This window comes from Camarhynchus parvulus, chromosome 5, assembly GCF_901933205.1.
Source record: "Camarhynchus parvulus chromosome 5, STF_HiC, whole genome shotgun sequence".
Taxonomy (NCBI): Eukaryota; Metazoa; Chordata; class Aves; order Passeriformes; family Thraupidae; genus Camarhynchus; species Camarhynchus parvulus.
Window position 1 is genome coordinate 28,180,078 of NC_044575.1, and position 15,524 is coordinate 28,195,601.

General features: G+C 41.3%; 1 protein-coding gene across 1 annotated transcript; it reads left to right on the top strand.

Annotated features, from left to right (window-relative positions):
• The first annotated feature begins 1 nt into the window (after position 1).
• On the top strand, positions 2-6,723 carry ERH (ERH mRNA splicing and mitosis factor). Its single transcript, XM_030950139.1, has 4 exons — positions 2-133; positions 3,136-3,223; positions 4,318-4,438; positions 6,239-6,723. Exons 1-4 carry the CDS (start codon positions 131-133, stop codon positions 6,339-6,341), a joined length of 315 nt encoding a protein of 104 aa, XP_030805999.1. The 5' UTR covers positions 2-130; the 3' UTR covers positions 6,342-6,723.
• Positions 6,724-15,524: the final 8,801 nt, after the last annotated feature.

Genomic DNA, 15,524 nt, shown 5'->3' on the forward strand with positions numbered 1-15,524 from the left:
GCGGCGCTCTGGCGCGAGCGGCTCTATGGTGGCGGCCGTTGGCGCGGCGGCGCTTCCGGCGGGCGCGGGGGCCTGTGGGGGATCGCCGCGCGCCACTTCTGCCCGGCGGTGCTGAGGGAGCGGAGCCGCCATGGTGAGAGCGGAACGGGAGCGGATCATAGGGTTCCGTGTATACCGCGCCCGCCAGGGCAGCCTTCCCTTCCCCTCCCCTCCCTGTCCCCCGGGACACTGCGGGCGGGAAGGCCGCGGCCGGTGGTGCGGGCCCGGGCGGGCGGCTGCACGTTTTGGCGGGGCAGGGCTGGACGGGGCGGGGGCACAAAGGCGGCGGCGGCGCTCGGGGAGCGGCGCGGTGGAGGCTCCCGCCCCTCTCCCCGGCAGCTTCGGCCCCCTCTCAGGGCGCTGCTCGGAGCCCAGCGCTTCCCGCGAGTGTCGCCCGCCAAGCGAGCCGGCCTTAAATGGCTGATTCGCGCTTTCCATGCTGCTCTCCCTGCTCCTCCCCTCTGCTCGGAGGAGGGAAAGGCGGGAGCTTGCCTCGGTGGGCTCTGGGAATGGCACGCTGAAGCTCAAAGGCCTCCTATCAACGCGGTTTGTTGCGCTTATCTAATAAATGAAGATGTGCTGAAGCAAGTTATTGCTGTGCGGTGGGAGGGACAGCTGCTTGTCGGTTTGCAGCGAAGTTCCATGTCTGCCTGGTTCTTGCTCCAGAGCAGTTGGCTTCGGCCATGATGAGCAGCCACAGGCCCTGTCCCTGTTGGCCGGAATGAAAGGGGGTCCTTAGACCACTTTTTCTGCCGGGCATTTCGATGTGTGCAGTGTGCTACTGGTTGGTATTTGCATCACTGCACATCTTACCCTTACAATATGTCTTTAACTTCCACTTCTATTGTTTCGGGGCTTTTTAAATTTTTTTTTTCACTTTACTGTCAAATACACACTACCATTGGTGGAAGTCTCTTTGGGCAGATGCTGCGTAGCTTTTAAGTCCTGCTGGTTTGGCTCTTAGCACTGCCTTAACCAGTTTTACAGGGTTCTGCCTTCAGTAGCAAGAGCAATTTCTAAAGTGCTCTCTAGAAGTTTGGAATTTGTGTAATATAGACCATGTGGTGTCTCATTCCATGTCCTGCTTCAAAGCAGCCAGTACCACTGTGCTTTTAAGGAAAATGCAAAGAAATTCGACATATGTATCATCATAATAGTGGTCCAGATTGGCCTTCTCCAGGTAACTCGTGCTAAGGCAGAAAGATTTGTGGATCTTCCCTTGTTTTGATTTTGTCAACTAGGCACATGGGGCAGGTAATAGTCAGAGACTTCGCACAGGCTTCTGAGCTTGCCATTTTTTTCTACCTATATGGTAGGACAGGACCAGCAATTTTATCAAATCAAACAATTTTTTTTTCCTTTAAAGTAAAATAATGTCAAGTTCCCAAAGAAATGTTTGAAAAGCATTAATTCTACAATACGCGTGATCCAATGGCATTAATCTAAATATTTTCCTGGGCCAGTATCTGATAACAGATATTGTATATTGTCTGAAGTGATAAATGGCTTAAAGGCAGAAGCCCAAATGATTTCTGCTGTGAAGTTCTGAAGGAACTGGCTTACATGTCTGGTTCACTGATTTTTCTATAATCTGATTATTTGGATAACTTCAGAATTTATACATTCATTTAGCATCCCTCAGTGACCATCTAATTAAAATGATAGTGCTGTAAAAATTATTTTATGGTAATCTTTGGCAGTCATTTGGACTCCCTGCTAAGACGTGCCTGTTCAAGTACAATGCACTTAGGAACAGCCAGATACCAGCTCTCCTTGGGGAATTCTCTTCAAATCAATCATCCTCTGGCATACATGAAAGTGGATTTAAATGATCTACTCTCTTTTGTATGATTTTTGTTGCTACAGCGTGCAGCTCAGAATTCCCCTTTTTTCCATTTCTGATTAGGAAAAGTCTTGCTCCTTCTTTTTCTCTGTGTAACATTTTCCCGAACTTCTCAGAATCTGCTACTGCTGTGTTGAGACAATTTGAAGAACTGAAAACTAAACACTGTCAGTTACGGGATAAGAATTTGTCCTGTTGTTTGGGTTTTTTCTGCTGTAAATCCTAACATTTGCTATTTCTCTTTTCTGTCACTGCTTTTCATGAGCACTGAATTGGTATCTTCACTGATTTCCAAAGTATGGGGCAGGAGTTTTCTGTCAGCCACTGATTAATCTCAGCCAAAGGATGTCTTTCTCTGCAGTTGCCTCTGTGCTATGTGCTCACCTCAGACATTAGCACTGAAAATGTTGGATCCAATTAGCAGCACTGGAAACGGCCATTTGCAGCTTGCTTGCAAACTTTCTGTGGTATGCAACCTGTTAATTAGATCACAGATTGTGTACACTTTAAAAATCTTGCTTCTTTGCTCAAATTACTTGCTGTAGCCAAGTGAAAAATGTTATGGAAATAATGGAAGCCACAGAGTGTGCAGTCATCTAAACCTTCCCTGCAGAAGAACAAGCTTATGGACTCCAACATTTGGAACAGTTTTCTGTGCCGTAATTACTGTTTAAGTAAACTCATTGAAGTGGGGAAAACCAGTACATCTGCTTTGCAAGAAATAATCTTGAGTGCTAAGTGCAGATTTATTGTATCATTAGTGTTCCCTTGAAATGAAATCAATAACTCAAAATAGCTAATTCTGTTGGAATCTTTCAGGTGAAAATGTGGTTAAGTTGGGTGCGCTCTTTGCTCTTTAATTGGGGCATTGAAAATTTTACTAACCGCATGCATTTGGAATAAAATAGTTAAACGCACTAATGCCAAGCTCTTACACATTGACTTTATTGCTTTGCTTGTCTGTCTAAATAGAAACTGTTTCTGTAATATTTTTTTTCAACACAATAGCTGCTTTACTGGTGATTCTACACATTTTAAAGTTCCATAAGGATTGATAGGGCTTGTTGGAACCAAAACTTATTAACACAGCTCATATAAATAGTAAATGCTGTGTGGAAAATGTCTGTGTCCTTGATTGCTAGTCTAATATTTTACTATTACTCTTATTTTCCTCCTTTCATATGAATAACTTAAACAAAAATCATTCAAAGTGTGCAAGTAACCTGTATTTTTGTGTTTGTTTTGTTTTCCAGTCTCACACAATTCTACTTGTCCAGCCTACCAAGAGGCCAGAAGGCAGAACATATGCTGATTATGAATCGGTGAATGAATGCATGGAAGGTGGGTGGATGCAGACATGGGAGTTAAAAACTGCTGTTAAAATCCTATTTTTGACATATTCACTCACTTAATAAGAAAATAAGTTGCTCTTCATATTTTTCAAAGGTCATTCACAAAAACCCTCATGTTTTTAGCTTACTAATGTTCTAGCAAACTAAAAACTAGTTCTAATTTTTTTCTAAAACGTCCTTTTTCTATTAAATACCTGATTTTGATTTAACTAGATGAAATCACATCCAGTTTGGGAGAGTAGATGATATTCTTTCTTTCATGCAGCAGACTTGTTTCAGTGCATTTCCTTGCAGGATCAGCACTAAATTCTCACTATTCTTTTCTTAGCATTGTAAGGCAAAGATTGCTGCTGGAAATGCTATATTAAATAATGGATTGTGTGCAATTGCTACATAATTTGCAGTCTCGTGGCACATGTGCCAGAGTAAAGATCCTGTGAAACTTTGATACACATAACGAGCATGGGAAGAAAATTGAAATATTAGAGCTGTAGTTCACTTAACATTAATCTTGCAGGAGGTTTTGTGAGACAAACAAAAGTAGAATGAAGACCATGTAAAGTCTCTGTGCTCATTTTAGTATTACATTCTTCTCAAATGTATCTGAATTATTAGTGGACTAGTTTGAATAAATAAAAGTGCTTTAAATGTATATACAGGTTTGTGCTGTCACTCTTACCTCAATACCCTGTTTGACTCTTGGATCAAGAATGATCATTCTTATGAGTTCTTCTGTTTCTCAGGTGTTTGTGCAGTAGGAGTATATGTTCTAATTTCTGTCTTAAAATTATTAGAAGGAGTTCCAGATGTCTGTTGGAGCTTACTGCATGGAAAGTTACATATTTGACAGAACTAAAACTTTTCCCCCTAGATGATGAAAACTTTTCTTTCCATGCATCTTACCTGATTTTATAGTATTATGTTTCAATGCAAATTGCTAGGAACAAAAGAATTTCAGCTCTAGAAAATCTGATTGCTTTTACAAGTGGTAATCTCTAAACTTTTATTTGTGGATCAAGAGCTGAAAAAGTTTCAGCTCATACAGTCTTTTAATATTGCATGGTTAATCTTGTTTCTCTGTAGGAGTCTGTAAAATGTATGAAGAGCATCTGAAGAGAATGAATCCCAACAGTCCATCCATTACATATGATATCAGCCAGTTGTTTGACTTCATTGATGACTTGGCAGACCTCAGCTGTCTTGTGTAAGTTCAGTTGTACAAGTCCATTTCAGTGACTTAGGAAAGTCACAAGTCTTCCCTCTAAAGTCTTCTGTGAGAGTTTAACATAACGCTGTTTTGTGTGGCTTTTAGCAGTAACTGTAGTGCAGCAGTAGTGCAGCTGTCCTAGCAAGTTCCCAGTCCAATTAAGTGCATAGATACAAGGTACCTCTAAAGAAGGCTTAGAAACTAACAGTTCCACTTGGATTTCACTCACATTGAAGCTGACTGAAATCTAGCAGTTAAATACAGCTGACTATTTCATTGCTACTAGAATCTCTTTAAATTTCCCTTTGTGCTGTTAGTAGAGTCCCTCAGGAAGCAGAATGGTTACAGAATTTTTCTCAGCTGAGGGCAGTACTTGTGGTAGAGTAGAAGGCTAGAGAAGTGCATTGCAGCCAAAAGTTTGTTCTGATCAAGATACAGCAAGATGAAAGTTTATTTAACAGACTGAAACTAGCTACTTGTTTTAGGTAGTAGCAACTGTTTTCTAGGATAGTCTTGTGCCTTTTTTAAATTACACTTCTAAAATCAGTATCATGTCAAATTCTACTTCAGCTTACAGTTTTCCACCAGATGGCACACATAGCACAAGGTGTAAGAGATGCGTCTTCTTCACAGAAATTTCCTGAAGTACTTGATGTCTGCTCTTGCTGTGTAGCATTATCAAAGGATTTGGGGATGGAGGGTAGAAATCAGTAACTTTTCCTGAAAGTAGCATTTCTTACATTGCATTAGAATTACTGTATGAACATACATTGAAGCTCCTTGTTTGGCCTTGATCCAGTCCTGCTGGGGTTTAAATAGTAAGACTTCCTTAGAAACAGTGTGCTTAGGGTCTTTTCCTTGGGCAAGAACTATAAATTGTTCTGGAATGAGTTAACTTGAGATTTTTACTTACCTTCTTACCACTGTCCATCTCACCCTTCTTATCTATCAGAAATAAAAGTATATCAAGATTTAAAGACTGACCGGGACTTTAGTGGTTCTCGAATCATTCACTGAAAGTACGATCTTCATGAACAAAATATTGTATAGGAGGACATGAGCCTATGCAGACCTTCACTCAGATTGCTTTCATTTTTCAGTCTCATTCTGTTTTAATTCAACGTGCCCTGAGTAACTGAATTCTCTGGCCCTTGCTAGTGGACTGCTTTTATTAACTATCCTTGAGTAGCAAATGAAATGCATTTGTGGGTTCTTGTTTTCAGTTTGCTTTTTATGAAGTATCCTTGTTAGATGTAAGCTTGTCCTCAATGCCAACTGGCAAGAATCGTTTGTCATCCATCTGTGAGTCTGCTTTTGCTTCTGCAAAAATTTGATCTTAAAAATTTTCAAAAAAATTCCATACAGAAGTTGAACACTTCAAAACTTAAGTAAATCCTTGAAGTAATGTTGAAGAAGTGTTTGACTCATTAAGACAAATTAGATTGTTTCCTGGTGGAACTATTCTTTTGCAAGCTGAGCTCTAGAATACTAAGATCCTCTACTTGCTGTCTCCCTTAAGTAATTAAATGCATGATTTAAAATGTGAACACAGTGTTCCAGTCACTCAGTAGCGCTTGGAGCATCTTGTTTTGTTTCAGGCTCAGTCTGATCTGCTGGACAGCTGTTTTTTAGAGAATAGGATAAATCCATTTGATAAGTGGTAATTCCCACCTACTTCTGATACTACCTTCTGTACACCACTTTGTACCTCATACACTTGAGGACAATTAATTGTTTGTGAAGTTCTTCTGGTAGATGTACCACAGAGCAGACTGACATTTCTTGTTTCCTCTGCAGTTACCGTGCTGATACTCAGACATACCAACCGTACAACAAAGACTGGATAAAGGAGAAGATCTACGTTCTCCTCCGCAGGCAGGCCCAGCAAGCAAGCAAATAATGGGGGCACCATTGCTACATGGGTTTGGGGGGTTTGGACAACAGGTGTGTACAGAGTGTAGTGGTGAACGTTTTGTATTATAGTCATCCTGTTGCCATCTTGATAAACTCGTTAGCCAGGACTGATTGTATTTTTAGAGATACAAGGATTTTGTTGGATTGGAATTTTTTTCAGTGTAAATGGAGAAGAAAGTACAACATCTTCAGCAGAGTTTTGGGTTTTTTCCTCCAGTTTGCTAATGGTCCTACCTTATTTGAACCCCTGGGGCTGTTCACATTGTACTTCACCACATTTGCTGTATGTGCCCCTCTGTGGGTTTTTTACATTCAGTTATGTCCTTGAGATGTCTTAATGGGAAATAAAAATCTACCCTTTAGGTAAACTTGAGTGCTCAATTTTGTGGTTCCTGCCAAAAAACACAAATCTTTTTTCCCCTGTTATCCAAGGGATATGGCTTGAAAAGGTCATGTGGACTGAACCAGCAATTGTTTCCTGTATTACAGAACACTTCAAATTCTTGCTTAGTCTTGGTGGTTTTCCCTGGGCATCTTTGGGAAACACAGCAACCCTTTTGCACTGTACAGCTGATCTCTCTATGAGGCATTTTATATAGGTGTGTCTGCTCTGGAATTGGTGATGGATAAGAGCAGGCTGAATGTATGACATCACAGGCCCCTTGAATTAGTCTGCTTACAATTTTCCCCCAAGGAAGGAATAGACAAAGCAGATTGCTCCCATGAAAATCTGCCCCAAGCTTAATTTTCTCTTTATATAAGATAAAGACTTAACTGTTTGCCCACACTGTAAGTTACATGTGCCTCCGTCTATGTTAAATGCTGATGTTTCTGTAATTTCGCTGTGTGGAAAAGATTTGGATTGGAGGACACATCAGACCAAAAAATAGAGCAGGTAGAAAAGAAAGGCTGGTGTGGTACTTCGTGCCTTTAGAGTTTGCCTGCTGTAGGAACAGACTGTACAGATTACAGTCAACCAAGAGCAGTTCTGGGGTTGACAGAGGAATGCAATTCTCTCCAATGCACTTAACTTCCTAATATCCATCAATAGTTTCTGATGGACCTCACAGCAAATGCACTGGCTGAAAAGAATCTGAGGCAAAGTGACTGTCTATAGTAAAGCTTCAATGAAAATAGCTTTACTTAACTGATAAGTAATAGCTGCTGAAGACTGGGAATCAAATTACTGAAGGGATATAAATTCTTAGAAAGAAACTGGGTGAGGATGTTAAACCTCTCAGCACCAATACAAGTTGGAGATTAGACCTACTAGCTTTAGAATTTATAGTGACAAGGAATAAATTCAATCTGCTAACATCAAAACATGCTTCCTTTATAATGAATAGTGATTTTCAAAACATCGTAGGTCAGAAATATATTAGTACACTTAAGATTATTAAATCTGAAAATACTTCGGGGCATGTAAGTTTTATATCCAGCTTGAATACAGTAAGTCATACTTATAAAATTCACTATTGTCCATATAATAACATTCAGATTTAATACAGGCAGTGTTATTTTTAAAGCTTTTATAGTTAATCCTCCTGAATAGCACATACTAAAATAACATGCTCACTCCTAACATGTTTGAGGTTAATTTCAATTTTTTTTTTTGTAAAGTTTCCAGTATTCTCTTGGATGAAATTTTGCAGTCTTTAAATGAAGCCAAATAAGCATTTACCTCATTCTGTGGGCTTGCTTTCAACTTAAGAACAACCAGCAATGTGATCTCTTTCCTTACTGTGAAAAGCAGAAAGGAGTATGCTGAATCTCTAGTAATCAGGCATTGGAACACAGCACAGTTCTTCCTTCAAAAGTACCTTACATTTGGTCTGACTTAAGAAAATCTTCCTCTTCCTTGATTTTGACTCTACTATGAAAACTGTAGACCAGTAAACAAGTATAAAATACAAATTTCTTATATTCAAACAGAAAATAGGAAGAAGGTACTTTAAAGGAGGTGGTAATTAACCTTTCTGCTTTTTGAAAGGGACTTTGTGAAGATACCATTTTCAGTGTTTTGGAAAGTAGAAGGTTGCAATCTTTAACCTAAAGGTTAGTTCACTTTTTTTTTTTTTAACATACAAACTGCTGTGGTCATTTCAGTAATGGAAGTTTTCACAGAATTGAAAAATGCAACTAAGTGGTCCTTTCATATCTCTGGAGCCAGATTTGGCCTTCTGCAGATAGAAAAGTGTGGTCTGTAGGCCACTTCAGAAGAAGGGATTTGGGCATCATCTCTTTTCCCCCTCTTCATCCAGCTACAGGTCTTTTTTTCTTTTTCTGAAATAAGCTACTGGATACAACTCTAGTGCATAGTTCTTGAGCTGCTGTTTGCCATAATCCTTCACTGCATTTTACTTGATTACCTATTTATGAAACAATAGATTTGCTGCTGAGCTGAGCACCTGACCAAATACACTGAAAGGGAGAAAGAATGCTACAGTATCTATCCAATGTGCAACGAGCTAGAAAGAACAATCTGGAAAGTTGTCTCCCACTAACCACCTGGTGCCTTCAGAAATGTAGTGGAGAGGGTTATGAGCGCTTGGAAACTTACTACATGCACTCTAGTCATGTAGGCTGTTGTAGCAGACTCTGAAAAGTGACTTCACTTTGCTTCTTTGTTCCTACTGAGGAATGGATGGCAGCAGGGCATGTTGTACCCCCTGCAGTTGCACTTGTCCTCAGAGGCACCAGCACTTTGATAGCAAGATACTGATAATTGCCCAAGTTCAGCTACTATAAAAGTGAGGTTCAGTAGCAGCATTTCGCAGGTAAAGCCATTAAAATGGTATGATTACAGAAAAGGAATCAAAAAAGAATCTGTCATCCCATGCATGCTTTGCCTGCAGCAAATTTTCTGGGGCTTCTCAGGCATGGATAGATACAAGTAGCGGTGCTGGTCATGCCTGCTACAGTGTGGGAGTAAATGACAAAGGAAATTATACTGGCTGCTTCTGCAGGAGGGTGGTACAGTATTTTAAAACAGGGATTAAGAATGGAATCCAGAGACCTAGTATTTCCAAGTGTGTAGAAATACTTAATTTTTTTTTTAAAGCAAGTCCATTAAGGAAGCCTAGCCTCAGACCAAGGAGCTGTATGAGCTATTTGCCAGGACTGCAGAGGAATTGAGGTGCTTGCCTGACTTCTGCTTGCTTTGTGGACCTGTGAGCCATGCTGCTTCTTTGCTAATCACAGGCTTGGGAAGTCCTCCCACAGCTTCTGGACTGCCTGCCATGGACTGCAAGTTGAGGAATGACCAGACTGGCACATCTCATTTCTTGGCGGGGCTGTTCACTAAGCAAATAGTAGGGTGAAGCTATGTGAGGTGGCTGAGCTGAAGTAGCAGCTCCCTGCTGTTGAAAGGCATAATGCTGCTTCACACTATTGTACAAAAGGAATACTGGGTGTTGTGGGGAAGGGGAGAACAGGACTGCTAGTCAGCACCAACAGGCAGAGCAGCTGGTCACTTAAAGATACCCAAAACCTGATATTTGAGAACAAGGACAAGCACAGTAGATAAATTGGTGTATATATAAAGCACCCATTTATCTACCATTGCAAGCTCCTGCCAGTCAGTAATGCACTGGGTCAGGGAGTAATCCCACTAAGATTAGACTGTGAGTTGTGTTTGACACCACAATAATACCAGGATCATTCTTACAGGAATCCCACTCTGCAGCCTCCTTCAGTATGCTGAAGGAGAATTGTGAAAAGCAGAATTGAGTTAGCTTTCCTGCTCTGAGGGTGAAATAAACTAGATAGTTAAAATACTTGCCTACTATTGCTTCCATCATCGTATTCTTTTAAAATAGACTGAAATCCTGACATCCAATGCATCACAATGCATTATAAGCACAGCAGGAAAGTAGCATCATTGCTAGATCAGTCTGTTCTTGTGGTTATCACTATTGTCAATGTACAGTGGAGGAAAAAAGTAGTCAAGACCACCTCGTTATCTTCCTTAGTAACTAATAAACCTGTTTACAGCAAGAGGAGACTTGACTACCCACAATATTTTCAAGGTTGAAAGATTTTTTGACTTGGAAAAGGGTAAGTTGTAAAATTTCTGGTTGGGTGTCATTACCATGTACCAAGCAGTTTGTGCTGGTTCATGATGCACTGAAAGGAAGGATGCTTCTTAGGATAACTTACTCTCAGAAGGAAGAGGGGAAAGCTCCAGCTGCTTGACTTTGGAGTATATAAGCAGTTATGTACATTTGCAATCCCCACTGAGTAAGGGTCTGATAGTACTGGAACTCAGGTACACTGAAAACTCAATCCATCAAAAAAACCTAATAAACAGAAAAATCAAGGGTAGCTGGGTTACAAGTGCAAAACAATTAAAACCTCCTGATTTTCAATTGCTCTGAAACTTGTTTTCTAGACCCTGGTGAGCATTGAAACAAATTGGTTTACCGTTATCATAGGTTGAGGGGGGCAGGGAGTTTCAGTTAGCAGTTGTCCGGCAGGAGATGGGCTGTGGGCGAGCTAAAGATTCTTAGCCTCAGGGAGCATCTGAGCCACTCATTTTAGGTACTCACTGGCCTTTGAAGTCTAAAAGCATTGACTTCAAGATAAAATGATAAATAATTTGTACTAGCTATAGATAATCAGCAAGAGTATATCTGTTAAAATAGAAAATTAATTTTGCACCTCTGTTGTACTAGTCAATTTCCTCAAGTTTTCCACACTGAGTGTATTGTCTGCTATAATGTTACTCAGTGTTGCCCAAATACAAGGTACCATTCATGGAAACAGCAGGGGAATGAATCTGCCACTGAAGCTCACTGAGTGGAGATGCTCAGCTTTGCATAGTACAAAGCAGCTCTCTATTATCACCCACTAATATATGCTTCTTCCTCACTATATCTGAAAAGGATTAAGGTAAAACCTGTCTTGATTTGTCATAGGAAAGCATTAGATCGTAGGAATTAGTTTTCTCATTACTGTAATCTGAATGATGCCTATAGGAACATTTTATCTGGATGAAGTTTGGGCATAGCTCCAATTCATAGGTTTTATTCAAACTCTTTGTGCTGAGTTTGCAGTGACACACAAGTTAAACCTGCACGCCGCATATGCCTGCTCAGCACCATTCCTGGTGAACATTAGCAAGGGTTTTGTTACCAGTTTTGTACCCCCCTGGGTCATCTGCTGCTGCACCCCCTGCAGTGTCTCCACAGTCCCCAACCAAGACTGTTCCCGTGGGCTGTCCTGTGCATTAGTGACATCCACACATCTGGAGCTCTGTAGCTGCTGCCTGCCTGTGTTTGTGCCAGGTAAGTCAACAAGAGCTGCAGAGGTGAAAAATGTGGCAGTGTACTTGGAGGCTGTAGAGTCTGGGCTCTACCACTGACTAGATCTAACACTTGTGCTGCCCTGATCTCTAATGCACTGGTGCTTCCATCTAGTGTATTTCATTGCTGCTTCTGCATCACTTCATTAGCCATGCAGGAAACACACTCCCAAATTTAAATTATCTTCTTAGTTACCATGAGCACTGGGCTACTCACACACAACGCAAACCTGCTGCCCTGAGAGGTGGGGAATATCCATCCTTGGAGACATTGAAGACTTGACAGAGTGCTGATCTGATTAGACCCATTAGACCCACTCTGAGCAGCATTTGACAAGACAACCCCTGGACGTCTCTTCCAATCTAAACTAGCCATTATTGTATTGGAGTCACTACTAGAAAACCACATGTCATGAAAAATGAGAAATCTGAGTCCCTACTCTGACCAGTTTCATACAGCTGCTCGAACTCAGTATTCCCTAGGCCACCAAGGACAGTGCTGAAAATGGTAAGCCATCATGTACTCATGACTGGATTTGGGTGACAAGAGTAGCATTCACTAGGTTACAGAAAGTATAACTGCTCCCAAGTGATAAAGACAGAGTGCAGGAGGGTCAAATTTGATTTTGTTCTCATGTTGTCTTCATATGAATGAAGGCTCACATGGGACACTGAGAATAATCCTCGCCACAGAGGTTAAGTCCCTAGAGGTCATCAGACTTGCCACCCAGATGCAACCCTCCATACTTCCCACGCCTTTCCAGCTTTCAAGTAAAAGAAGGAAAAAATATATAAAGGCCTGAGAAATCTGTGATGTAGTATAAGGAAAAGCTCAGAGGCATTGCAAAATGCCAGGGGAAGGTAGGAAGCAGGCCCTACATGGCAATGGAGAAAACAGCAATTGCACCTGTGCTTCTCCACCACCACCCCCGCCATTGGAGGCAAAGGCATCTTCCTGCAGTATCAAGTCATGTACTTGCAAGGAAAGTGGAAAGTCTGTGCTGCCAGAGCTAAACATAAATCTTGCTTCACATTTCTTTCTTAACTATGGCTATTTTCAGGTTCAAGAAGGAAATGAGGGGCAGGGAGGATTTCTTTATCTCTCAATACATTAACTTGGTCCCTGAGGGAATTCTTAGCTTGTACAGCTATTCCACTAGAATGCAGTAGAAGCACTAACCAGAACATAGCAAGCAGAGTAAGTATTCAAATCTTCTCTTCAAAGTGCATTCCTCAAATCCAGAATTGTTTTTTCTCCATCCTCACAGTCTCTAGAAATTTCGCCAGTGCCAAACCAGGGCTACTTTCCTTGTCTGGCTTGAAATGGTCTTCTTGAACACGTTTCATAGTATCCTTCTAAATTCTGCACCAAGTGAGTTTAATTTCAATTTCTATTTAAGTTATGTTTGTCCCCTGCTAATGCTAGCAGTTTTCTCCAGGTTTTCCTGTCTTTGAACCTAGTTCAATGAAATAACCATTGCACCAGCTGCACCTGCAGCTCCAAATGAAGATTACCAGCCTTTCATACTGTAGTAATGATATTGCTTTAGTCTTAAACAGGAATTAATAATTCAATGCCCCCTAAAATTGCATGTTTTGTTTTTATGTTTACAACACAATTGTTCAGTGCACCCTCTATTCCTTGCCTCTATCATGTCCAAGTAAAAGCACTCATTATTCATGCAAAATTAAGTAACTTCAACTAGAAAGCTTAAGAAAGAAACACATGAGAATAACTAAGTATTTGATCTTAATGAGGACACTCACCTCAGATAGTCCAGAGAACTCAAAGCTTGTCTGAAATAAACAGAGCAAGAGCTACATTTAACTGTGTTGCTCTGTTCCTTGGCAGAAAGGCACCCAAATCAGGTCAGCCATAGCTCCAGGAGGTATTTCCCTTCTGAAAAGTCCAAGGAAAAACAGGCACCTCCCTCCATCTTACAATTAATGGACTAAACATTTTGATAGCATGTTGCATAACCTAGGCAGCTCTCTGCTCAGTGGGCCGGCTTCCCAGTCTGTGTCACTCCCCAGACCCCTTTCTCCTTGGGTACAGGACACCTCAGCAGCTCACTTAGAGCCCCACATGCCTCTTAGGAGGGAACAGCAGCCAAGAGGGCTTTTATCAGCCTCCACCTGCCCCCAAGGACGCCTCAAATAACACATCTTAAGCTCCATAAATCTGACTTCTCTATTTAAACTATTTCTATGGAAAATTCATTACTACCTTCAGGCATGCTGTCTTTAGAAGTTAGACATCACTCCAACCTACTTGCAGGGAAAAGAAGAGATCCTGCCTCAATGTATTTGACATAAAATTATGATGGAAAAAATTACCTGTGTGTCTGGTCCAGACTCTCCCTTGGCTCCTGGAAGAATTTAAGAGTAAAATGCAGTTCCCAGCCGCATGGCAGCTGAGCAGTTAAATGATGAGCACTTTGGTGCACTTCCTCCTTGTCCCTCCTCACACATGCATCCACCTAGCTGATAATCTCCTGCTCTACTTTTGTCAAAAATCTGATACTCACCCTAACTAGCAATAAGTAGTGCTAATTAGTTAATGCAGAGCATCCTCAGAGAATGGAAACACACCCTCTTCCTATTTACTTAGCTAAGCCCATTTATAAAGGGAAATCCATGGTGGCTGTTAGATGCAAGGATGACGGCCCTGCCTCATGGTGTCAGTGCATCAGAAGTAGCTGAGGGCCCTGAGAGTGTTTTGGGAGAGGGACTGCCATGCAATGGCCCTGTTCCTAGGTTTGTCCCTAGACTCTTGGTGTAGGTCACTGACAGGAACGGGTTAATGGGCTTGGTGGCACTTGTATCTGATCAGATATAAAGAGGAAATCTGCTGTTGGGGGGTTTTGCTGGATGGTTTTTATTCACTTGGCAAACATCTTCCACAGATATTTTGCAGGGAAGATGAAAGGGTTTCAGACCTAAGGTAGAAAGGTAGTGTTTTTTTCATATACTTTCCATATATTTTCCTCGTTGTTTCCACAAGTTTGATGTTTTGGGCACAGTGTCCTGAGAATGAGAGACCTGGTGATGATGTAACTCTAGCTGATACTATTACTGTTTAGGAGCTGTTTACTGGTGGGCTTCATGAAAACTCAGAAAATACTTGCTCCAGAGTGCAAGTGGTGCAACAAATCAGTTGAAATATGTACTTCATGGCACCGGATAGTTTTTAAAGTGACCCTTAACATGGCAGATAACCTTTTTTTTTGTAAACTTAAATGTAATTAATAACACTGATTTAGCCACATCCGCATTTCTTTGAAGTCTAATGCTTCAGCACTCTTGCAATTACCTCTCCAGATGAGTTCTAGGGGCCTTGGCAATTGCTTGCTGCTGCTATTTCGATCCTGTGCCTTAGGAGTTTAAACTCAGTTATAGAAACTCCATCTGAGTCCATTTAATGAACTACATGAATCAGAGACCTGCAATAAAGCCCAATTAGAAATGAGTGCACAGGGAATATTGATCTCCTTAAAACCTCTTACAGCTTTCAGGATCTGCCTGGTCACTCATCACTGCAGCAGGCACTGGCCCTGTCCTGCTGGCTCCCTTTCACTCACTCGCTAGGATTATGGTCAGATTAAGATGTGATTGAACAGATCAGCTGGTGGGAGCCCTGGGGTATGAGGGAGAGCCCCCAGATAACTCTTCTCACACATGTTCACAGTCCTGTGGGTCGGGTTTTGCTGCTAATTCAGAGGGAATTTGTACAGCAGTGTCTGCTTTTTCTCTGAGCAACACAAAAAAACCCCGAAAAACTGTCTGAGATTTTATCATCCTTTTTGCTAATGAACATGGTGTCCGGAGGCTCTTGAGCTCACACAAGTCACAGCTGACAGCATTACC